Here is a 25,882-nt window from a genome sequence, read left to right as displayed (position 1 = left end):
CAAAAAAAAAAATTGGATAAATTCATGGAAGATACGTCCACCAATGGCTATTAGCAAAGACAGTCAGGGACTCAATACCCAGGCGTCCTGCAACCCCTGTCTGCCAGAAGCTGGGACTGGACGACAGGGGATGGATCACCCGATAATTGCCCTATTCCGTTGACTCCCTCTGAAGTACCTGGCTCTGGTCACTCTTGGAAGACTAGCACAGTAGCCTGATGGATCATTGGTCTGACCAGTACGGCTGTTTTCATTTACCCTTCCACTTCTCAGGTTAAGGGTTTGTGCCTTTGTCCGTGCTTCAGATAGAAACACCTTCTGGCATTTCCCTTCTTATCTCCACTGTACTGAATCCAATTTTAAGCAGAAGTAAGAGATAACTTACCGGCTGGTAGTTGATGGCTGGATTCATGCTTGGAGTTGTAGTGCGGATGAGGCCAGGTTTAGGAGGAACGCGCTGCCCTTGTAACTGGGCTGGGTTCGGAGCAATCACACGCTGTGACATAAGCATATGGGGAAGGGTCGTGTTTGTGGCAGACCTAATGACACTGTGACCCTGTCCAGGGGAAAAAAAATATAGAGGACATCAGGGCAAACTGGGATTTTTAACAGAATATGTAAAATATAAATGGGTGTAAACATTAACTCAAATTAACTGCTCTCTCACTAATCAATTAATCCAACTTCCCCTTTAATCGCTTCGTGTATTTTACATAACCTGGTTTTGCTTTGACTGGAGCAAGGTCTGCTATAAAATTAAAGCACAAGCCTCTCAGGTGGAGAGGGTGGGATTTCAACTGTAAGAAGAATGGGATATTAATGATCTAATCTCAGCTGCCAACTTCCCCAGAATCAAGCAATGCTCTCTGGAAACTGGATCTGCATTATCTAGCTCTGGTGGACTGTTTCAGAAGTTTCACATCCCAGAAACATAAGCTTCCTAGGATACCAATTGTTCCGTCTGTCTTCATCTACCCGCCTCTGCTATTAATTGGCTGAGCTGGTCTAATCCATGTGCAAAGCTGCAAATTGAAGAAAAAAGTAAGTAGTTTGCCAGTTACATGGAGGCTATGACATTCAGGTATGAGTCAACTCCACAATGGTTGAAACAGTGCCTGCATTTAAAATAAAACAGTTATAGCAAACAGGGTTTATCTGACTAGTGCTGAAGGGTTTATTGTCTGTGTCGTCATTACAATAAAATAATGTCCAATAGAATTTTTTTTTGGGGGGAGGGGGGTGAGGTGAGGGGGAAAGGCTGTTCTTTAGCCTAGGTTGCCTTGCAGAGTTCAGAAAAAATTATCCTAGTCCATCATGGTCAGAGGAACCATGCTACCAAGACCACTAAACAAAGTGCTTGGTATGGGTTGAACTATAGCAAAAGGTCAGCAACTAGCTTTCCAGACTAGAGTTCATGTGCAAGGTTCAGAGTTCTCTACATTTCTGGGAGCCACAACAATGTTCAAACGGGATGATGGGTGTGTACTGAAGGGATGGATTTCTCATTTAAAAAAAAAAGTAGATTAAAAAAACGTGAGTGCCTCATCCCTAACAAGGCTACTAGTCCACAATTTTCTCATTTCACAAATAAGAAAACCTCCCCAAAACGTGCAAACCATGTGCTTCCTCTTTCTTAAAGCCCATTTCCTTTACCAGCCTGATCCTGCTGTGAAGTCACAATAGGCTTGACCCCAGAATTGTTACCATAGCAGGGAAACAAATGCCATCAACACAAGGGGACAGCTAACAGGAGGAGAAACTGATCCGTGAGATTTAGACTGAATCCTCAGAGATAGCAAGTGAGAAAGCTACAGGCAGTAAAACAGCTGAACCTCTAATCTATGCACCCCTATGACACATAATATAGGCTCTCTCCCCACCTCTCAGCCATGATTTAATGGAGTGTTACTGTGAGGTTGCATTACCGAGACTTCCCTCTATACTATGGAATATATTGTAAATGCAGTTGAGTATAAGTGAAAACCATGCTTGTCCAATGAATAGATGAGGCACATTGTAACGCACTAGCATGGCTTTTGCATGGCACACAGTCTGAGAATCCTCTATGGGCTGTGTCAGTCAGGGTAAGCTAGCAAGATTCTACTGTAGATGGATTGGACAGAGTCAACTCAACTGAATGTTGTGCAGACTCCTCCAGGGAAGGGAGCAGCAGCTCACAGCGGAAGTGGGAGGGAGGCAAGGGTTAAGTCAGGATGCTGATCTGCAAGCATTTTTCGATGTGATAGTTACTGTAGAACTCTGTTGGAGACATGTTTTGTAGCAGATGCTTTGATCTAGCGACCAGGGGCCTGTCTAGATTTTTAAGCAGTGTCCATCACTACATATTGCTCTGCTTTACAAAAAAGGGGGTGCCTGTGTAATCTGTGCTGGAGAGTGCCCAGGACAGCCAAAGCAGAGGGGGTTAATCCAAAGCTGTCTGCTAGTGAAGAGACACATTTCTGGTGGGAGTTCTTCAAGATGGCAGGAGAGCACTGGGCCCTACAGCAGAGACGGGTGAAATGCCAAGAAAAAAAAATCCACATCGCTTGTCAGTGTAAACACCCTGCTCCACACACGCACACTCAGTCCTTGTTCCAGTGAGCTCACACTGTTGGCTTTTCGTTTATCTCCATAACATTAAACAACGTGTGACATCTAGGATTAGCATTTTTCCAGTAAGCATACATGAAGGTCTCTTTGTTAAACAGCATCCAGCCTCTGTCTATATTTACCTTCTTTGGGAAACAGCTATTCCAGCTTGACATTTTGTTTGTGTTTTCCTTCACCCCTTTCCCAGGCACACTGCAGTGTCTCAGGACCTAGTTCCACTGGGAGTAGCCCTCCTTGTTGCTTAACATGCTGGTGGATTTCTTTCAGTAATCTATATACCAGTAACCCTGCGACTCATATCTGAGACACTTGACACGCAGTATGCAATACCAAGCGGTGACCAAACACAGCCTTCTTCAGTACCATCATCACCACCATATCTTGCACTGTGCTAGTCCTTTCATCCCAAAACAATTTGTGCTATTAAACCACATATCCCTTTACTGAAAAGCATCCCATTCATAGCATGCACTGCAATGGTAGAGAAGGGGAAATCTGCCAGAGACACAGTACACTAGAAATCTTAATCATGCAGAACAAAAAATTGTATCTTCCAGCACCTCTTTTAAGAGACTGTCCTATAGAGAACACAAGACAGACACTGCCATCTAGTCTATTTATCTGGTCTGACAGTGGTCACTGCATCTGCATTTTGTGACCACACACAAAGAACAAAGGTAGTTCTACTCACAGGGCTCAGAAGTGTCAACATTTATTTATTGGAAAAGCCATCTCATCTGCAATATGGATAGAAATTTGCACAGAAGAATTTTTTGGCTTTTGGAGGAAGCAGTATGTGCGGTGAACAAGATTTTAATACTGCACATAAAAAGTCTCTGATGTCACTGACAGCTGAGACCGTTGTCTCAATGATGCTTACCTGTAATGTTCTTAAATTCTGAGGCTCAACCCCCTGGGCTCCAGGCCTGGAGGGAAGCTTGGACAGTCCCTGCTGTCCCACATGGGCAGGAGATGGCTGAACAATGGATGCAGCATTCTGCACAACTGGAGTCTAGATCGAGAGAGAAAACATTGGCACCACAGTGGAGCACTTATGAGAGGAAATGCACAAATGGATTGATCCTGAACCAAGCCTGCATATGATAAATCAGATGCTAACACTTCAGTGCTACCTAGATTTATCTTTTGCTGGTCTCAAGGACCATGAGCTGGTTTCGCCACAAGAAACAGATACTGCCCAAGCTCTGGAACAGGCACATACAGGGAAGCCAGTGTAAAATAAGGGGCTAACTCGAACGCGAGCATCATCCCAAGAGACCCATTTGGCCTTAAGATGTACCACCGAATGGGCTCCCACAAGCCCGATTGAACACAATTCCATGCACCCGCCCATCTCCGAGAACTTCACCTTCTGTACAACATTCTCCTTTTGCAGTTGACTTTGCCTCAGCTTCTTCAGCAACACCAGCCTGGCCTCTTCCAGTCTCAGCTCATCCCGGAGTTGTTTGATAAGCTGCTGTCGCTCCTCTATGCCTTTACCCTGCACAGACAGACTCACTCAGGACTCGCATGGTTACTCTCTGGTAGCAAGAGTTCGTTAGCAAGTGTTAATCGACCTGGCCCCCTCACAGTAATTTTGTGCTGTACTTAAATCTGAACTAAGGAGGATTCTTTGGGTGAGCTGGAGCATCATCAACAATGTCATTGTACTGCCCACTTTTCCCCTGCAGCTTCCAACCCTCTAAGAGCTTGTGCCCCCTTTCACAGTGGTAGGGGCTCTTTACTGCACCAGACTCCAGTTTCTAGTGAACAGGTTGGATGCTCCTTACCTTAAACATTTCAAGATTTGCTGCCTTAAGTCTTTCTTCCATGCGAGAGCTGGAACGTGGACTTGATGCCTCATTATCGGAAAGGACAATTATATCTGGTGAGGGGGTCAATCGACCCCTGTCCTGGTCACTGCACAACAGAGGGAAATGAGAAAGTTGAACTGAAATGCCGTTCCGAATGTAGAGACATTTAGAAATCCGTGACCAGTATAACCTCCACCCGCTCCCCCACGCCAGACAGAACCATTAGAGTTTTACATTTCTCTTATAGCCGCACATGTGAAGCAGCATAAACTATTGGCTTCAAAAAGGAGAAGACTGCTCTCTGCTCACAAGTGTTCACATTTAAGATAAAAGGATTCACTCCAAATGCTTTCGTCAATAGCAGGTTTCTCTAGGGACAAGGTTAACACACAAGCCCATGTCTGAGACAAAACCTGCACATGTTGTTAATAAGGAGCTAGGTATTAACCAAACAGGGAAATGACAAGCAATGAGGTGCTGAGGCTCTGGATACTTAAGGGGGCATAGGCAAGCATAACTCCAGACATCTTTGCCTGCTGTTATGCAGACATATTGAAAAAGTCACTGCTACTCACGTGATGCTTGAGATAAAGGGGGAAGTGCTCAAAGTTTAAGACGCATGTAAATACCCCAAACCTATATTCATACACATCTGTTTGAAAAAGGCCATAAAGAAAAAGCTAGACAGAAATATTCCACCCAGAGTCAATACACCGAACAGCAGAAAGCAAGAGCAGCTACAGAGGCCTGTCGCTAGGAAATCAATGCTATAATCCAGTGGTAACCGAGCAGAGTTGCATTCATTGTGACATCATTTGGAATAAGGTGGTTACAATAAAAGCCCTTCAGCGTCACCAATTTAATGTAATGGAGCTTGGGGAGGCTTGCAAAAACTCCACGAAAGTCAAGATGCTAACTAGTGAAAGCATGCTTGGTGTAAGGCCCTCTAGCACTGAGTGGCAGACTGACAACTCTTAGGACTTTAGTTTGAATCCACTGCCATGACTGAGGTGGGGCTGCAGATTAGTTTATCTGAAATTTAGCAGGTGAAACCCAGAAAACAGCATTAGGTTAAACCAAAATTCATTTCTAGGCCCGACTGCTCTGTAGCCTTTGATTTCAGACAAGACATTAGGCTCAAAGGGACCTTTACACACAGATTACAAGACACAAATGCTTTAGAAGAGTCAGATCAGAATACTTTGATTCAGCCTCAGATTCCCAGGTGTCACTGGCAGCTCCATGCAGCTAGGACACACTTTGACAGCATTAGAACAGGGCAATCAACCTCTCACTGCACAACTAGCTCTGCACAACTGGAAGCTGCTGTTTGCACAGGCTCTGCTGTCAGATGATGGTTTTGGCCTACGCAGCTCCCTGCTGCCATCATCTTCTGGCCGGCTCACCTTCTGGCCACCAGCGAGACTGGGAAAGCTTTGCTGTCTATCACCATTTGTTATGCGTCTTTCAGCACTAAGGGCTTGTTTCAGACTGCGGGATGGTGCCTTGATCATGCCTAATCCTGACACAGCGCTACTGGATTTTTATCCCCCCCACAGCACAAGCACAATGTCCAGTCCGGGGATCGTAAGATGTAGTACTCATCTTAGATGAGAGAATCTCTGCTGATGTGTAACCATGGGAGAATAAAATGGCAAAAGGGCAAAGGTCAGGAGGAAACGAGGGTGTGTGTTTCAGACAAGAGGGAGGAAGAGGGCATGAAAAGAAAAATATGTACCAGAGATTGTCGTCAGAGGCAAGTGATACAATCCCCAGAAAAGAGCGATTCAGACATTCAGGAAATGGAAGGGGCTCTGTGGAAGAAGGGGAACACAGCTATCTCCTGACCTGTGTAAAAGAATTGGGGCAAAACTCTCAAACCTTTTACCCCCAAATTACTGAAATGGACTGACTGAGGGTCAGTCTCTTTCCCTTTGAGCCATTGCAGAGATACTGCAAGGGTTGCATTCTGGTGTCACTTCTGCAATTCCTGCCAAACCAAGTAAGGAGGCTAGCTTTTGGTACACCTTGGTACGTATTAGCCAGTTCAGGCTGCGTCAGTGTGATCTGTTACCAAAAGCCAAGCTCATCACTAGCTGTGACAGAGATAAAAGCCGACTGCAGAGTACTACGGAGATGGGCTCTTGCATCCACTGCTGTCGTACTCATCAGAAACCTAGTGTGTTAAATTACAAACTAAAGTTTTGATTGACAGTTCATGGATGGCTGTACATCTAGAAAAACTCCAACAGCCTGCTCCCTAAAAATCAAAAACAGAGCAATAAGCAATTTGCTGACACTGCAAGCACTGGGACATTACTATGCAAGATCTTAAGGACTCTAAAATCATTATGGCAATCAATACCCTCTTTGTGGGTCACTACATCCTTGCAGCCTCAGAGGAGTACGACACTGTACAAAAGATAGGATGTTCAAAACAATAAAATCCCTATCCCTGTATAACGAGACAACATGACTTGGGGCTTGTCTACATTACCCGCCGGATCAACAGGCAGCGACTGATCCAGAGGGGGTCGATTTATTGCATCTAGACAAGATAAATCAAATGCCAAGTGCTCTCCCGTTGACTCTGGTAGTCCACTGGAGTGAGAGGCACAGGCAGAGTCAACGGGGGAGCGTTAGCTGTCGACTTACCACAGTGAAGACACCTCAGTAAGTAGATCTAAGTACCTCGACTTCAGCAACATTAGATCGATATTTCCTGCCCCAGGCCTTAATCACAGGACCAGAATCCTGGAGCTCTATCAGAATCCCAGCACTCTCTTTATGACCTTATGAAATATTTCTTTGCCTCAGTTTCCCCATCTGGAACAAAGGGGAAACTCCTATCTTGCAGGGAGGGTTGAAGACAGAAAGCACGATATCAAGGCCAAGTACTACCAGCTTCAGTAGTTACAGTACAACACAATACAAACTGGTACCACAGGCAGATACAGGACTATGGGATCAATGCAGCTTGAAGGCTTCACAGAATAAGAGGCAGAATGCATGTGTGACCATTTGGCTCCATGTTACTATGCACTCAACCACCTCCTTTAGTTAATAATGAGGCTTTTGATGTTCAAAATCTTGCATACAGTGCACACGCACTGCACGGAGATCTGGTCTGGCTTGTTCAGCAATCTGCTGTGCCTTATGTTTTGAGCAGTACCCTCAGGTCTACTGCAGCTGGCCTATTTGTGACTCATCTACTGGTGGGATCTCTGGGATGCACTTTGGAGCTAGGATTCCTTGTTTATGACAACTCAAGTGACAATTTCAACTTGCCTTATTAGTTTGGCTTACCGTCAGCCTTATTAGCACAATTAGCGAATCGGGCCCAGAACATCCTAGGAGGCATATGGTGGCTTTGATCTGTTCCAGGCAGATGAATCTATACCCAGGGTTTCACATTTAGCCAAGTGAGGTAGCTGCTCTTTGACACACAAGTAGTCTCCAATGCAGCAGTTATGGATGACCCATCTCTGTTTAAGTGTAGTGGAACTCTGCTGCAAAGAGCCACCTGCTTCCAAACATACTTATTGCCACATTATTGGGAAACTGGGAATTAGGACTTGCCTCCACACGGAGCTACTGAAGCACCTGGCATTGGCTACTGTTGGAAGACAGGATTCTGGGCTAGATGGACCTTTGGTCTGACCTAGTATGGCCATTCTTAGCTCCATGTGTGGATGCTCTTATTCTGGTATAAGAGTGTCTTGTTCCATTTAAGCATAATGTACTTTGAAATGGGAGATGTGAGCAAAGCAACCGTGTTCATGCCTTTCAGCCAGCACCTGGCCCAAAAGCTCGCTCTCTTTCTCAGCACCAGGCTCCCAATGTTTCTACTACTGTCTGGTGCTTCCTTTCAGGCTGCCTTCTCTTGGTGTTTCTCCTGCTTTTTTACAAACACACATTACAACAGCAGATTAAGCTAAAGCAGAACAAGGCACACTCATTCTGGAATGAGAATGTCCACACACACCATTAGAGGAATAGCTGTTGCACTTTAAATTTACACACGACCTTAATTCAAATGAACTTTTAATGTAAATAAGCCCTTATCTGATCTATTTGTGATTGGGAGGCTTTTTTGCCTATGTAGGATGTCTGAGGCTAAAAATAAGAGGCATCTCAACTCTCTCTCTTTACTGGTAAGTACCAATATTTAATAGCTAAGCTAGTTCTCACCTTTCCCAGTATGGCCTGTCCTGGCTCTTGACCATCAGGGCTGATCTATACACAGATTTGCACCACTTTACCTAAACCAGTTACCAAAAACCAATTTAGGTATTTTGATGCAAGTCTGTCAGAAGATGCTCTTATTTTGGAATGAAGGGGCTTAAGTCAGTCACAAAATATCCCCATGCAGACTTTGCACCACTATAAACAGATTTTAAATCACACCTTTTGTTATTTCAGTGAGAGTTCATATGTAGACTAGTCCTCAGATATCTCAGGTGGTCTGTGTTTAGGTGCAGAATGAACCTCTGTTAAAAAGACTGCTCAAAACATCCATTTGTCACAACAAATTGCTGCTTTCCTCATCATTCCTGTAGTCTTTTCACGGTAACTATATAGTTGTTTCGCTTGCTCCAGGAGGGTTTAACTTCTCATATCTTTGGCCTCCACTTGCCACATAGGCACACTCCAACTGATTAAAAAGCACCATATTTTGGCTCCTTTGAGATTTTCCTAAATTCAGACAACTGATATGATTTCTTGCAATTATTTTGGACAAACGTTCAGATGTGGCTGGTGCATTTTATTTACATTCCATTGACTTTGACATTGATTTTTGTCAGACGGGGGAAACAGGGCCATCTGTAAAGAATCGGTAAATATGTCAGGATTGTTTTATTTACTTTTGTCAAGGCAAGAGCAGAATTGCAACAAAGCCACTGGAAGAGAAGCAGCATTGGGCATGCAAGAGACAGGCAGAGGTGGAGGTGGATGAAGCAGGCCTTTCCGAGCCAGCCCTTGGTCTTTCCAACAGGACAGGGAAATTGAATAGCACACATTTTTCTGTTGCTACAGAGTGTTTTTTCCTAAGTTATGCTTGACATTTTTGGAATATTTTCTCCCTTCTTTAGGGCTGGTTCTGTTTGATTCGTCAGTATTTACTTTTGAAGCCAGTGTCTCTCTCTCTCTTTATGGTTATCTTCCACTCCAACCTCTTTTGGGAAAATGCATCATTGGTAGAAATTTAGAAACTTCTTAAAGAGACAATGCCATCCCTACACAGTGGTTATGTCTGGTTTGGTCCAATTCTAGCACTTGGCCAACTAATCTCGAATTCAACTTCCTCTCCCCTCCCCACAGTGACAACTGAAAATTCAAAGCAGGGACTCCGAAGAAGAGAACAATCCTCCAACCATGCGAGGCCTCCACTCTGTCACAGACTGACCCACTGGTCCTTGCATGAGGAAGAGATAAGAATACACAAGTTTTAATAGCCCGTGATAATGCATCATATAGAGCCACTATTATTCCCGATACACTGTGCATCTATATTGAGCTTTAACACTGATCTTATCACCCTGGTAAGGTGGCTAAATATTATCCATTTGTCACAAATGAAATGAGTTGCCCAAGGCTGCAAATTGGTCACAGAGCTGGGATGAGAACTCCCTATTCCTGGTTCCCTGTCTATTGGGCCATGTGGTGTCTCTCCCCCAAATAAAAAACAGTATGAACCTTGAGTGACCTGACTAGCTAATGGCAACATCACAGATCAGAGTGGCTGTGGAACTTGCTTGTGCCACAGATCAGGCCAAGCCCAGGGTCTGCAAGGTTCACCCATTAGATCAGACAATTCTCCAAAAGAATTAGTGGGATTGCGACGACACTCCTGAAGCAAAACCTCCAAGTAAGAGAGTTTAAACAAAGGGAGACCTCTTGTTTCATCAAAAAGTGTTTCTTGTACATTAAAATATTTCTGTAACAATAAGGGATGTAAAATATTAAACAGTTAACTGGTAAGCATTAGTCTTACTATTAAGCCACCCTAACAGTTAACTCCCTGTGCGTGGATCTCAAATCAGTTCTCCTGCCCCGGTCCAGCCGATCCCAGCCCTGGCTGGCTCCAGAGGCTTCGCAGGAGGAAGCCAGCCGGGCAGGGGGAGCATGTTTAGGCCATGGGGGCAGGCAGGGACTGCAGGCCCTGTCAGGGGGCGATAAAAGTAGTCTCCAGCCTCCCCTTGTGCCAGTGGAAGGGGTTTGGCTGCAGAGGTGGACAGTCTGCTGGTCAGTGAAGGGAAGGGAAGCTGCAGCTAGGGTGGCATGGAGTGTCTGCGGAGGCCACATCGGGACAAACTAGGTATCTTGGGCCCTTCTCCCTTTAATTGGTTAACCAGTTAAACAATATAATTTAAAAAGGTAACAGTTTAAACTATTAAAACGATATCTACATCCCTAATAATTACCAAGACTCTACAATGTAGAGTAGTACAATGTAGATGGATACAATGTTTCCGCTTGTGCCCAAATGAGTTTCTTTGTGATAAAGGAAACAAAATCTACAGCAGAGGCAACCAAATAGATGGAACACATATGATGGGTTATTGCTAGCCAAAATGAAATAATCCAGGCAAACGTACATTAGAAAGACTTTCTCCCTCCTGCTATTGGTGTCTCAGGCCTACTCACCACCCATAACTCTTTGCAAGTTAGAATCTGATAGGTAAGCGAGTGTCTAAAAGCATTAACTTGTGTAGTACACAATACACTAGCACCACCCACCTACTGTAACAGCAAGGGGGGAACCAGAATACATGTAAAACCTCCCACTCCTGCACACCACCTATCCTGAAGAACCAAGGAGTCCTCCTTAAATCCAGAGATTACTCTTCAGCTAAAAAAAAAACTAACAAAAATACTTGGAAAACAGTAACTAAGACAGACAGTTAGGTTTTTGCTGAATCACAACCCAGTTGCTTTTTAACTTGGAATGGGAAGAACAAAGCACTGGCCAGAAAGCATCCCATCACCCAACGAGACATCTTTATTGTTAAAAGAACCATTAGGAGGAATTTTTCCTGCCTGCTGTTATATGCAAAACAGTTCCTTTAACAAAGTCACTCTGCTAGTCCATGAGTAAAGAACTATTCTGCCAACCAGGAGGTTCAAATCTGGCTAGCCCATAAGGACATGAAGAAAGCTGCTAGCATAACAGGTTGCAATTATTCTTGAGGTGGCAGGAATTTGGCTTTTAGGAGCACTGCCTCCGATGAAGTGAGCTGTAGCTCACGAAAGCTTATGCTCTAATAAATTTGTTAGTCTCTAAGGTGCCACAAGTACTCCTTTTCTTCCTTCAAAGAAGTTTCATTCCTTCAAAGAAGTTTCATTCCAAGTCACTAACAACTGGTTTCTGGATGCAAACCAAGCCCCTGCTGTATACCATACCAATTTTATTTTATTTTATTTTTAAACTACATGACATCTACACCCAGCAGTGAATTTGTTAGACCAGCAAGCAGCAATCTGCCCAAGGACCAAAATGAATTCACAGTTAAGTGCCAGAAAAAAACAAAAAACCTGATAGTCCACTTGAGTGTTAAAACTTCCACACCCCCGCTCCCCACAGGTCTGAGCACTGTACTCTTTAAAATAAGAATCTCCTATTCAGTTTTTTTGGCCACTCTTGTCACACAATGGATTAACTGAGCATCCAAACAACAGAAAATCAGACCCATTAACACTTCCCCCCGCAACCCCCCAAGAAATAAAAGGGATATTTCCTATATGGTGCTACTGCCTCTCTTAGTTCACAAGTTCACTCATGTGGATATGCGATCTCAAACTTCCTTAATATTCATCACCAGCCCATCCTCAGGGGATGCCTGAAGAGAATTCAATAACTGGAGCCCAGCTGCAGCAAATCAAATAGGCAGGCACTGCACACGTGCACAGAAGGCAAGTACATGCTGTAAGGGGTACCAACCCTCCCCCTGAAAATCGATGCAACTCACCAGTCACTGATAGACCGCACGTGAAAAGGTTAAAGGGTCGATTTATCCTGTTGACTCCGGTACTCCACCAGAACGAGGCGCGCAAGTGGAGTCGACGGGAGAACGTCAGCCGTCGACTTACCGCGGTAAGTAGATCTAAGTACATTGACTTCAGCTACACTATTCACATAGCTGAAGCGGTGTACCTTAGATCGACCCCACACGGTAGTGTTGACAAGACCTTAGACTCTGCTAAGAAAACAATTACCTTCTTACTCCTGGAGTCACCAGTTTCTCCAAGGTTAGGGTCAAGATTGATTATCTGTGCACTTATACCATACTTTACCTTCAGCTAAATAGAGGATTTTAGTTCTCACTTTTGTAGGCACTAATAAAAGACTAAATGGAGTGGGATAGTTTTTTTAAATGCCCAGCCACCACGTTACTGCTGTAGTTTATATACAATACACAAATATCAGTAAAGGAACAAAATCCACTTGTGTATTGAAGGGGGGTGGTTCGAACAGCAAAAATAAACGGGTAGGCTTCTGACAGCAGGAGAACACGGTTATTGTTCCCAAAGAACCTCTGCAGGGAAGCACAGCAACTGCTCCTAGCTGAGCCTGCCAGAGAGATTGCACAAGCAGAGATTCAGATGCCACGGAAGATCCCCAGGCAGCCCCACTAAATGCTGCTCTAATTCCCATGACTGTGGACTTCCTATTTGGCTGAACAGAAGGTCAACAAGAGTCTGTGCTGAGATGTAAATGACAAAAATGCCAGTTGTTCAGTGGCCTACCTTCTCCTTGCACTCATATCTACTGGCTCATCATTAATGTTCTCCTTGCCCTGCCGCCCTGCAGTCCTGCCATCTGCATGGGGCCTCAGGCTCCCATTCAGCTTCTCTTCGTAGACTTTAACACCATCCTGCTTCACTGGGAGCTCGTGGGGCACCTCGAGGCCAGAAAGATCCTTCCTCTTCAGCAGCGCCAGCATCTTCAGGCGCTCCATGGCCTCGTGCCCTTCCATTTTCAACCTCTTTGCCAGGACATCCTCCCGGTCGTCCGCTTGGTCCAAGCTCCGTTTTAAGAGGTTCAGGCGCAATGCGTCTTCAGTCATTCTGTCCATCCTGTAGAGAGAGATTGGCATAAAAGCAGGGTCAGTATCAGGGCAACAGGGAGGAAAAGCAGCAAATGTAGCTAACTAAGTCTCATGTGTGGAATTAGGAGACTGTTGAGCTCTGACTACAGAAGCCCTCTTTGCAGGCTGATAACTTGGGAACACCCAAGCTCTAGTGCAATCGCTGCCATTCTTCCCCTTGCCTTATTGTGTCCTTCCTCCCCCGAACCCTAGTGCCAACCACTGGGTCCAGCCACTCTATGGGGCACTGGTGCCCCGCTGACATGGCACACAAATGGCTGGCCTCCTTCTCAGGGTGCTTTTGTTCCCAGCCTCACGCAACCTGGCGTGTTCCATGATTGGATTTTCCCTAAGTGTTATGGGCTGGAATGCACTCAACAGAATACAGGGGGTGTGGGAGAGCTCCAGCACAATGGGGTCCAAAAACAGGGAATGGAGCTGTAAGGGGACAAGGCTGCTGGCTACTTCACCTGAGGTCTTAGCCAACTGGGAACCAGTGCTATAATACATGAAAATCATTCAGACAGATTACAGGGGAGGTTCAACCGCTTCCTCCAATACATACTTGGGCTTTCCTAAGAAGCCTCCTTTCAGTCTTCTTTGCAAAAATAGTATACATTTGGTAAAAAAAAAACAAGCGAGGACCCTTGTCTACACTAGAGAAGTGCCCTGTGGCAACTTGACCTGCTGGAATTGCATGTACCCTGGGTGCCCAGTCCAGGATGCACAGCGCACCACATCCACTCCCAGCACCCCTGCCAGTATTGCACGGTTACCTCCAGACTGCTGCACAACTCCCACAAAGCCCAACAAGTCCCTGGAGCAGGTGCCTACTGTCTATGGGCTGTTTGTTTACACCTGTCCATAGATGCATCAAATGGTTCCAACCCATGTGGGGGTCTGCGCACAGGTCATGAGAGAGGGGTTGAGGTGCATCCTACTATGCACCCACAATCAATATACTATGGCAGAGACACAGAACAGCAGCCTTGTGCCAGGCCCACGGCTGTATTATCAGCACCATCACTTTCAGAAGTTTGACATTTTCATTTGTGCACACAAAAGTTTAATAGGGTTAGTGTTTCATTTCATTCTCATTTTGTAGCTGAACTAAGTTTCTTTCTCTTGTGCATTCCCTTCAGAAGCCAACTGGGAGTGGTCTGGGCCAGCAGGGAAGTTGTCCCTCTTTGCCCCTCCATGTAGGTCACTGAGTTCCACCACACTTCCTTGTAATATACTGGGCCATTTAAGGGTGTTCTTGTTGCCCAGGGGTAGGGCGGAGAACAGCAGGATGTCAGGTGTCTGCACTGGAGCACCATGGGAAGGGGTTGTGCTGGATGGGGGTGGGGCCTTTAATCGTTAAAAAAAAAAGACACTCAAATCAAGCAAAAAGTATTTCAAGTCATCAGGTCAGACAGAGGAGCAAAGTTTTTTCTCTTTAAAGAATAAAGTCTTCTGTAAAGTGTCATTTTTCTGCAGTCAGCTGCTTTCAGTTAAGTTACCCTGTTAGTCTGTAAGGAATGTGATGCACTTACAGTGACAAAACTGCATCTTACCAAAAAAGGTTAATTCAAAACAAGACCATTCCCACCCACTCCCTTCACTTTTTTCTGCTCCAGACACCGCCATGCACTCCAGGTGCAAACCCCATGCAGTGCAAATCACAGTGGATAATTATTTAAATCAATGTATTAAAATTTTAAATTACAGGTTTACTTTTCAAAACTTAACCTATTTAAAGTTTAAAAAGGACAACCTGTATTAAGGCCTAAACCTGCTATAATCTATTAATATCATTTAAATTAAATACAAAGATATTAAGCAATACATGAAAGCTGCAAAGTTTCAAAAGAAATTCAACCCACTGATCTGGTGCAAGTCAGTGGCTAAGCACCCGGAACCAGAGTTTTCTGAAGTGCTAAACCAGCTTTTGGCAGCAGTAGCAGAGAGACTGATTTTCTTCTGCTATGTACACACCACAGCTTACATCGGTATCAGTTATGTCGTTCAGGGGGTAAATAAGCCACTCCCGGAGCGACACAAATTACACCGACCTAAGCTCTGGTGTATACAGCATTATGTTGGCAGGAAAGCATCTCCTGCCAACACAGCTCTGCCATTTGTGGGAGCTGGAATAATGAAGTCAATAGGAGAGCTCTCTCCTGCCGGTTTTGAGCACCTGCGCCAGCAGTGCAGCCGCATCATCGATGCACCGCAGTCAGCTCTGTAGCGTAGCCATACCCTTCGTTTCAGTTTACTCTCCTAGTTCAGTTCAATGACCAGTTCATTCAAAAGTTAAGAAAACAAATGGAAGTTGAAAAAGCTTGTTTTTCCTCTTTCAATCTATGGATAGAAGCTCAGTGTGAAGCTGAGATCTATTAGTTCCATAATCTTGAAGGACATGGTTACCAGAAACAATAATTAACTACAGATTATGCTTCCTTTTTTTAAATGAAGCAGTTAGTTTTAAATTAAGCTTTTTTTATCAAAACATGCTGACCAAAAGTTCAAGTATGTAACACTTAGTTTTATTTATTAAAAAAATAAAATACTGTCTTTGTGCATTTAAGAAATGCATCATTCACCACTTAATTTTTATATTAGCATCTGAATAATGTAAATTAAGCTATACAATTGCTTAAATAAATGTATTTAGATATATTGTATCCTTGTGTTAGCAAAATGTAGCACCAAAGTTAATGTAAAGGCTGTACTTAGCTGCAAACATGTATTAATGGTTACCAGCTAATGAGAACCAACCTGTTTTTAGGAAAAGAACTAAAATGTACAAGTAAACACACCACAATTTTCAATCAAGGTTTCCTGTCTGATTCAAATCAAAGTGATTTAAATCCCAGATTTTAATCACCCATATACCCTAGTGCAAACGGGAATGGAGCATCAAGTTAGCTGTAATCTGTTATCCCTTAGGCCTGACAAAAATCCTTTTGGAAAGGAGGTCAGTCTCCTATGGTCACTCAGAGAAAGGTCAGTTTAAAAGGATCATCACCATTCAAAAAGTGGTTTGGAAGAAATACAAATTATGGAGGAGAATCCACTTTAACAAAATATATTAAAATTTTCGTGCATCCTCAAAATACCTCCTGTGTCTAAGTCTTGATGGCACAACGAAGATGCTGGCTGTTTATTTCAATGGCCTTTCTACATCAACAATTGGGTAGCAGCATGTAGGACAACACAGCAGAATAAGATCACATAAGCACAAACTATCAAGGGGTTCAGCAAAATGTCACAAGCACAACAGTAAGAGTCAGTGGAAGCTGTGTCCCTGAATTTATACTTCTCCTCTGTACCTAACTACACGTTAGGACCAAAGAACCTGCGATTTGAAGTTCCTTGGCATTTGCCAGTTATGATCCCAATGATTTAAATGCAATCTATAATGCAGCACCAAGGGAGCTGGGTGGGAATGCCAGACTAAATGTTAACTAATCTCTACCAACAGAAATAACCCAGAAAGTTGATGCAAAAACTCCACAGAAATCTTCACTGGCCCTTGTCTACTCTACTATAGAAGTCTGGTCACACAGCTCCCACGTCACTTTTGGACTTCCAACCACCATGCGGATCACTATAGGCACAGTAAAACCACCATAACTGTGGTGTTCTGTACTGAAGCACAGCCACACTCCCCAAATGTGCTGCGACATGAGAATCCTTTGAGTCACATCGTATTTGAGGGAACAAATATCTTCCAGCACAGGAAGCCCTAAATAACATATCAAGATGCTCACTGAAATCTAGAAAATCTTGTTCCTTTGCAGTGCAAGAGCTCAAAAACTCAGGGTTCTTCCCCAATCAAGATGAAAGGTTGCCAATGTCCCAAACACACACCTCACCAAGGACCCAACTAAAGGATCCTGTGGCTTCTCAGTCCCATGGAAACTACGGTTCACTTTGAACTGCATCTGTGTATCACAGGGCAGATGCACCTAGCTCTGCCATAAACGGGGACTGAGACAATCCTATTTGTGACTGGAGAAACGAACTTCAAACTATAGAACATCTGGTGAAGAAGTGTCCTAAAGTGATTGCATCCTGATATATGCCACCCACTGTGTCACCTGATGTAACTAGCTGGATTGCCAACCTAGACTTGGACATTTAACAGTGCTGTTTTTAAGCCACAGAAAAGGAACTAATCTCTTCCCTGTTTTCCCTTTTTAAAAATCAAATTAGTTTTTGTACTCTATGAGCCCTGAAACATGGCCAATATGCACCAAGCTCATATACATGAACTCCACCTTAAAGGGGGAAAGAGGTATGACTGTTTCTAAGTGTGGTTTTCAAGTAAGTCACTCATGGGCTGAAGTTTTGAAAGCTATATTTCTGCTAAGAATAAGTTTTGACTCCTTTATACTACCCTCATAATTACAGGTCTTTAAAGTAGAACCCTAATACAAGCTGAACTAGGCTAGAGCATCAAGACAATGCTGTGATATGGGTGCAGAGGTAACAGCTGTGCCATACAAACAGTGTTCTGTTAAAGCGGTACAACTACTTTACACAGCAAGGAAAACGTGGAAATCTGCATTGCAATAGAAAAAGTCCAGCCAGTCTACTAAGGCAGGTCTGATCTCAAACAGGTTCTCTTACTAAAGGTGAACACCAGCTAGAAGTCTTCCTAGTTTATAACTGGGCCTCACTGCCAGAGCATTAATGTATACTGTAACCAGATACAGAAAGGCAAGCACAGACAAACAAAGAATGTGCTTTGGGAGAGGTGTGAAATGAAGATCCCTGATTTAACTTGGGGTCACTTCAGAGAGAGAAAATAATTATTCAAGTCTAGGTGAGTCACATGACACCATGTGCAGACACAAACTCATCGCACCCAGAGTCCCAGCACAGCTCCAGCTGCTTGGAGAATGCACAGCTGCAGTAATGTCTGCATGAGAGGACTTCAGCAAAACTTTCCTAGTTTTGATGGTCTTGGGAGTCGAATAGAGGAAGCTACAGCTGAATAAGAGGGCTATATACTTGGCAAAGGCTGGCACAGGATACAATGGTCATGAACAAAATTTCCTCCTAACTTTCTTCACACTCAGTATCACTGAATGGCAGTCCTCACTATTTGCTTTAGGATATCTGAAGTTCCATACCAAACCTCACTGGGTACAGTACATCCCACCCAGGAGGAAAGGCATCTTGCAGATTTTCTTTCTGAACAGAAGGCCATTATCTTGCATATTAAACGTGCTCCAGTTTGATATATAAAGAAGCGCCACTGTAAAAACAAAAACAAGATGCCACCTTAAGTGATAAGCAATCTAATGCAATTTCACTGAATTGTGTCTTGGTACTCAAAAGCCTTACACTGTTTCATGCACGAAGATCTTTCATGACGCATGACCTGGCACCAAGACAAATGCAGCTATAATATTTGCTAGTAAGCAGAAAAATAAAAATACCAGAGTGCATAAAGGAGATTTAGGCCTCCTGAAGACACAATGGTCTTGTCCTGGACTGGAGAAGGGCAAGAAGCCCATCATTCACACTGACAGATTTTCACTCTGTTCCAGTACTTTTCCATGCTAGCTGCTTTTTCTTCTCTTTTTTGGGAAGGGATGCAATAATCTTTGTCTGCACCTGAAGCATCTCCATTGTCCACAGTAACTCTATGAGCACGACACAGAATAATGCTGTTGTATTTAACAACCAAGGTCTACCTATTCTAGGATTGCACTTTCTGAAGTGTAAACGCCTTTTAAACAAAAAAATAAAGGTAAAGTTATTTGTTAAAGCTGCCAGACTTTAAACTCACCAGCAATGTTCCCTCTAATTTTTGACAGGCCGTGTGCGCAAAAAATTTCTGTGCAAATTTTTGTGCTTCTGGGAAAATTTGTGGGCACGTGGTGTTTTGCCGTGTGCCTGCACATGCACACAGCTTAGAGGGAACAGTGCTCAGCAGCTGTGTTTGTTTGGCATCTCAGAGGCCCCTGTTAGTTCAGACCACTGGACTGGAGAAAGTAACCTCTTCCTACTAGTAACTGTTTTTCCAGAGTTGTGTCTGGGCATTCACAGAGATGGGATTCAGCATCTCTAGTGCTGAGCTGCAAAACTGTTCAGAAAAGCTGTGTCCACAGAGATCGGCAGCACTCTTGGGCTATGATATCACATCACACCAGGAGCATTTTGTTGGCTCCATGTACATAAGGGTGTGCACCTCCACCCACTTCCTAGATGCCCTTCTTTTCTCCCTCTTCACCTTATCTGGTCAGTTTTATATGCAAATATGAACTCAACTACCATCTCTATGCCGATGGTTCTACCTCTCTACTCCAGACCTGTCTGTCCAAACAGAAATCTCAGCCTGTCTCTTTGACATCTCCTCATGGGTGTCTGGCCATCAGCTCAACCTCAACATGGCTAAAACAGAGCTCTTTAATCTCTCCTCCCAAAGCTTGCCCCATTACCACATTTTTTGATCACAGTGGACACCACCTTACCAGCCTTCCTATTACTCAGGCCTGTAACTTGAGTGTCATCTTTGACTCCGACTTCTGTCTAGGTCCTCACATCCAGGTTGCATCTAAGTCTTGCAGATTCTTTCTGCATACCATTTCTAAGATAGAGCCTCCCCCATCCACACAGCTGAAACACTCATTTCACATCTCAATTACTGCAACGTTCTTTCTGGCCTTGACAAATGCAATCTTGCCCACTGATGTCCTTGCAGAACACAGTTACAAAGATCATTTTCAAAGCCCATCACTTGGCCTATGTTACCCTCTCTTCGCTGGCTCTATCTTCTATCATATCAAAAACTAATTACTTTCACTTTCAAGGCCCTTCATGACCTATCCCTATCGACTGCCTCGTCTAAGTTACAAAGGTTGACTCCAGTTGGCCCAGGACGAGCATCTGCATGTTTTCTCCCATTCTTCTCCTTGTGCCTGGGACAAGCTCCCTGTAAATTTTTGCCAAGTTAGCTCATTATGCTCCTCAACTCCTTTGCTACGAGGCCTACAAAAACATTGACAACCATTAGGCTGCTAGTGTGCCGAGACCACAGCCTACCATGCTGACCATACGCGTTTCCTTATACTCCCTTGTCAGTCAGCATCCATCCGTTGTCACTTGTCACGTTTAGACTAAGCTCTTTGGGGCAAGGACTGTCTTTCTTCTGTTTGTACAATGCTTGGCACAGTAGGGTCATGGGCTCCGAATAGAGCTCCGAGGTGCTACAATAATACACATAATAAACAGCACCTTCAGTTCCTTCTCCCACGTCTGCAAAGTGCCAAAACACAAAACTCCAAGGCAGAGGCAATGGTGGGTGACATATATACAACAGTCACTAGTAACCATGGGTGGTGGGTATAATAGGCCAGGGAAGGCCATAGTCGCCGAACTCCCAATTGCAGGGTTTTGGGGGAGGAGAGAACTTTTTGCTTTATTATGCTCCAAGCAGTTTCCAGGGTGGCTGAAGCAGCAGTATGTGCTATTCAGCTTCCTGGTTTCATCAGTAATCTCCCTGAACTCCACAGAGATCACTGGGGACTCCAGGAAGCTGAGTAGCAAATACACCTCCTCAGCTGCCCTGGAACCTACATGGGGCATATCAAAAGCTTCTTTGCAAGAGAGAGACACTTTCATCCTGGGCAGCTTAAAGTCTGGGAAGGGGAGGCATGGTATGGCTGGCCTGGGGCTCCTCCGGGGGGGGGGGGGGGGAACCTTGTGGCACCTCCAGCTGAAGGGGGGGGAAGGGGGGCCACGCACATAGGCCTCTCTCCAGCCTGGGATTCCTCTGGGCGGGGGGGGAGGGGCGTGCAGCTTGTGGCTCCAGCTGTGCGGGGAGCAGAGGGTCATGGGGCTCTGGCTGCAGGGAGCTTGGGGCTGCGGCTGAGGGGGGGGTACTCTGGTCTCCAGGCAGCCTGGGGCTCCTGCGGCCGAGGGCAGGCACCTGGGTCTCTGGGGGGCGCGCGAAACTACAAGAGAAGAAGGGATGGGGCTGGGGCTAGCCTCCCCAAAGGGGGGCTCCAGCCACCGCCCATGCTAGTAACCAACCTCTCTTCAAAGGCCTGTGTGAATACCTACTAATGGAAGATTAGCAAGCAGTGCCACATCCAAGGATAGCAGGGGAAGAGTTATAGGCAAAAAAACCAAAAACAAAAAAACCCACACCACACTGTAGTATCACTCTAACAAAAACAGAATCAGAACAGGATGGCAAGTCCAATGACTGGTGCTTAATGAGAGCATGAACTGGACTCCATGTTGCCGCTTTGTAAATCTTTACCAGGGGAGTCTGTCTTAAACAGGCCATAGAAGTTGCCATGGGCTTAGCAGAATGTGCCTTAGCCCCCCTCCCCTGAGCACTGGCTTCCTGGGTAAGTAGCAGCGTTTTCAACACATCTTGTTACAGGGAAAAGAAAGTCTGCTTTTAATTGGTTCCCCTTACATCTCCCCCATAAACTGCAAACTGTTTGATCTTCAAAAGGGTTTAGTCTCTCCTAACACAAGGCTCTTTTAACCTCCAATGATTACAAATGCAACTCCCCTGGATGAGCTTGAGGTCTGGGGAAGAAAACAGGGAGGGAGCTGCACCGTGACAGGTGAAAAATCAGGGAACCTCAGGCATAAAACTAGGGTGAGCTCTTTTGACAACTTTATCTCCCTACCTCCAGGCAGCAAGCTCACGAACCCTCCTAGAAGAGCTAACCACCATTAGAATACTGCTTATTCGAAGATGCCTAAGCTGGGGGGGGGGGGGGGAGCTTGTAGGGTAGACAGCAGCACAGTGACTAGATTCAAGTTCAGGTAGGGGAGCCCCCTCTCACAGGAGACAGGCATTCAACATTCTCAAGAAAAAATGAAACTGAGGAGTGAGAGAATATAGGTTTTTCTCTGACCATGATGTGATGAGCAGAGATAATTGCTACATGAACCCTGAAGGAAGTCACTGCTAACTCTGTGATTTCAAGTACAGTAGATATTCTAAAACCCAAGGGATACTGGCCCATAACAGGGTTAACCCTTTAATCTGCTTCTAACACAAACCACATCCATTGCAAACTGGAGGGCAGAGTTTTCCTGGATTGTAATAGTACCAACTGGACCCTTTGTAAGCAAAATCAGCCTCCACAGTGATCATCAGATTATTCTTCCTACAGCCAGATGATGTGTGCCTGCGTTGGAGTGAATACTTCCTTGTTGCTGGGAAAGGAAGCCTGGAAGGAGTGGAAGACAAACCTGTAGCTCTCTGGACAGCTGGAAGTCTGTGTACCAGAGTTACTTGGGCCATACTGGCTGCGCTTGGTTGATTTTCCTTATGACTCTGTGGATCAAGGGAATGGGAGAGAAGGTGTAAAGCAGATGACTGCTCCAGTCCTGCAGGAATGTGCCTGATAGTAATTTTCTGTCCCTGTGAGCCCTTATGAAGTACTGATGGCACTTGGCATCCTGTCCGGACTCAAACAGGTCAATTAGTGCTTGTCCTGACCTGAAGAAAATAAGAATTTCACAGACTAGTTTAGGGATTAATGCAGAAGTGTTAATGGACCACTTTACCTTGAATGGTCTCTTAGAATGTGTTTCCTTATGTTAAATATTAGCTATGGACACTGAGCACCTTTCCCAGAGCTGAAGAAGAGCTCCACATAGCTCAAAGCTTGTCTCTCTCAGCAGCAGGAGTTGGTCCTAGAAAAGCTACTACCTCACCCACCTTGTGTCCAGGATCCCTTGAATGCAATACAGGACCAGGATCCCTGGACACATCTTTTTATAGGAGCCATTTTAGAAGAGGTTGTATCGCCTCTGAGGCTAGGTGCTCTGGTGATGCTGAACTGTGGGGGGCTGTCTCTGAAATCAAAAAGATGTACATCTCTTTCCTAAGCAGCAGAGGCAGACTTGGAGAGTCTGAAGACCAGGGTGAGACTCTTGGTCTTGATCTCTTCCAGAGCAATACACATGGAGCCCAGGAGATCGCTACCACACCCCCTAGTGGACAGGGCTTTTCTATACAGTCCCACAGCTCAGCACTAGAGGTGCTGAATCCCATTAATGGGAATGCACAAAGGCCCTTGATGAAGAAATAAGGATTTAGTTTTTGACAAGTTGGAGGCAGAAATTCAGCTGCCCTGGCACCCTGAAAATGAAATACCACCAGAAGTAGGACATTTTGCTTTGGGCCACGAAAACTAAAAATGCTTCAATTCCAAAACCACTCTGGCTAATAATGAGCTGGGTGTTGACTATAATAATATTGTTTGTATAAAGTAGTCCACTTGCTGAAGGAGAAAAGCTTAAGTTAGCCTACTACGGATAACATCCTGACTCTCCCTGCCACAACCCATCCAAGGACCAAGAGACCTAAAATGCTGCTGATTCTTCACAAATTCCCTCTTTGTTAGAACAAGAAACCAAACCCACAATCGCCATAATCAGATATCGTAACATTTTAATCCTCTCGACAGCACACGTTACTGGCTTGATAAATCAACATGCACTTTGAGCCAGATTCAATAAAAATTAAAACAGGCTTCAGACATTTTACTGACTGGAGCCCTTCAGTGTTGTTAATTTGGTTGCAAAAGCAAGCATGGGAAAGGAAGAGAAGAGGGCTGATGGGGGGAGAACCTGCAGCTTTATTAGGATTTATATGAATTTCCAAAATACCCTCCCCTCTTCCTTAACTGCAGGAAAGAAGGCACCATAGGAGTAGCTAAGTATTTTTTCATCTAACTTAGAAGAAGAAACTAATAGTCAAGTAAATCTGAAGGTCAGATAGTCATGAACTTGCAAAATGCTTCCCAGTTTTGTGTCAGACTAACCCAAGAAAAGTAAAAAGTAGCTAAAAAATAAAAAACCATGCATCGACTAAGTGGGTATTCACCCACGAAAGCTTATGCTCCAATATATCTATTAGTCTATAAGGTGCCACAGGACTCTTTGCCGCTTCTAAAAAAATAGAAGCGCTTCTAATTTGACTCAGCTTTGAGAGCGAACAGAGCATGCACTGATTCAGGTATACCTTTATATTAGTAAGCTGGAATGAAATGCCAAACAAAAGCATAAATATTTTTACTCCTAACTTTACATCGATATAGACTTATCAGAGGAAGTCATTTGAGTGTTTGGCAGTGAAAAAGTTGGCCAACAATGGGATTACTTTAAGATGGATAGATACATATACAAACGCTCTGAATCTTATCATTCAAGTGCATTAAACAATATACTTCATTTCAGGGTCACACCTGAAAGTCAAGACATGATGGGCTTTACAACACATCTTCATCAGAAGATGATACAAACCAGATGATTCAGAATTTTCTCCTGCTACCTAATACAGCAATTCCCCTGTAAATTACTCCCAGCAATTCTACACATCCAAGAAAGCGGATTCTCCATTTCACTTTCCTAAAGAAACTCATGGTGAAAAAAAAAAAAAGAAAAAAAAAAGAGAAAGAAACAAAATCCTCAAATGGTGGCGAAGTCCCCTAAGGGAAAACAAAAGAGCTATAAAACATGTTTTGTTTCAGACTTGATAGAGACTGTAATTATCTCCAACTGTAACTCTGTAGGTGAGCAAGCTTTACTGACAATCACAAAAATGCTGGTGTCAGAGTTTAGAACCAACACTTAGGAGTTAACAGACCCCTAGGGAGAAGGAGTACAGAAGAGAAGTGGAGGGGATACCCTCAATACACCCCCATGCAGTTCTAGAGACAGTAAATACTTTGATATACAGGGGAAAACTTCCCTCATCAGTTGGAGCCTATTCCTCTCTCTTCCCAACTACCCATTTCCTCTTCTACTGCTTATCAGTCATCTCTCTTTTGGGGGTGCTGAACCCCACTCTGGAGATGCAAGGCAGCTTCTCAGCTGGACAGTATATGACCTGGACCTGGGCATGCTGCTGCCACACCAGGTTTCTTTTTCTCCAAAGGCTACAGTACAAACTGTTTCTTTTTGCTCAGATCCCTGTAAGGCAAAGCTGGGGACAGAAAGACCCTCACCACCCTTGTTCTCCACCTACCATCAGTAACTTCTGACAAAGGAACAAATTCATAGACCCAACCAAGGTGCAGAGACCAGAGATTCCCACTGCCCCCAGTTACTGAAGCTCCCTTCTCCAATACAGCAGCATGCCCCAGCTCCCCAGACTGCCTCGTGTGCCAAACAAATACTGTGTTGCCAGGACCATCACGGACTTATTCCAACACCCCTCCTTTTCTACTCCCCTGCCCGCATCCCACACCCTTTACCTAGAATCAGCCTCCCCACTGAGCCCCTCCCCAATTTCTCAGCAATGAGTACAAGAACCTTCTTCTGTGCATCTCCTGCCATCCTGAATGGTTTTGCAGCATCTCTGCCTTGATGACTCCCCAGCTCTTCAATTCCCAC

General features: G+C 44.5%; 1 protein-coding gene across 6 annotated transcripts in view; it reads right to left on the bottom strand.

Annotated features, from left to right (window-relative positions):
• Positions 1–25,882, bottom strand: part of GATAD2B (GATA zinc finger domain containing 2B) — an 85,579-nt gene that overhangs the window by 16,729 nt on the left and 42,968 nt on the right. For all 6 annotated transcript variants that reach the window (XM_043502260.1, XM_043502256.1, XM_043502259.1 and 3 more), the window contains 5 exons: positions 13,173–13,502; positions 4,401–4,530; positions 3,980–4,111; positions 3,491–3,622; positions 386–556 (listed from right to left, as the gene is read on the bottom strand). In XM_043502260.1, the coding sequence (XP_043358195.1) occupies positions 386–556; positions 3,491–3,622; positions 3,980–4,111; positions 4,401–4,530; positions 13,173–13,501 (894 nt within the window). In that variant the 5' untranslated portion in view covers position 13,502. The remainder of the gene's footprint in view (positions 1–385; positions 557–3,490; positions 3,623–3,979; positions 4,112–4,400; positions 4,531–13,172; positions 13,503–25,882) is intronic.

Source organism: Dermochelys coriacea, chromosome 24 (assembly GCF_009764565.3).
Source record: "Dermochelys coriacea isolate rDerCor1 chromosome 24, rDerCor1.pri.v4, whole genome shotgun sequence".
NCBI classification, from domain to species: Eukaryota; Metazoa; Chordata; order Testudines; family Dermochelyidae; genus Dermochelys; species Dermochelys coriacea.
The sequence above is the reverse complement of the archived record's forward strand: the minus strand, read 5'-3'. Positions and strand labels throughout refer to the sequence as shown.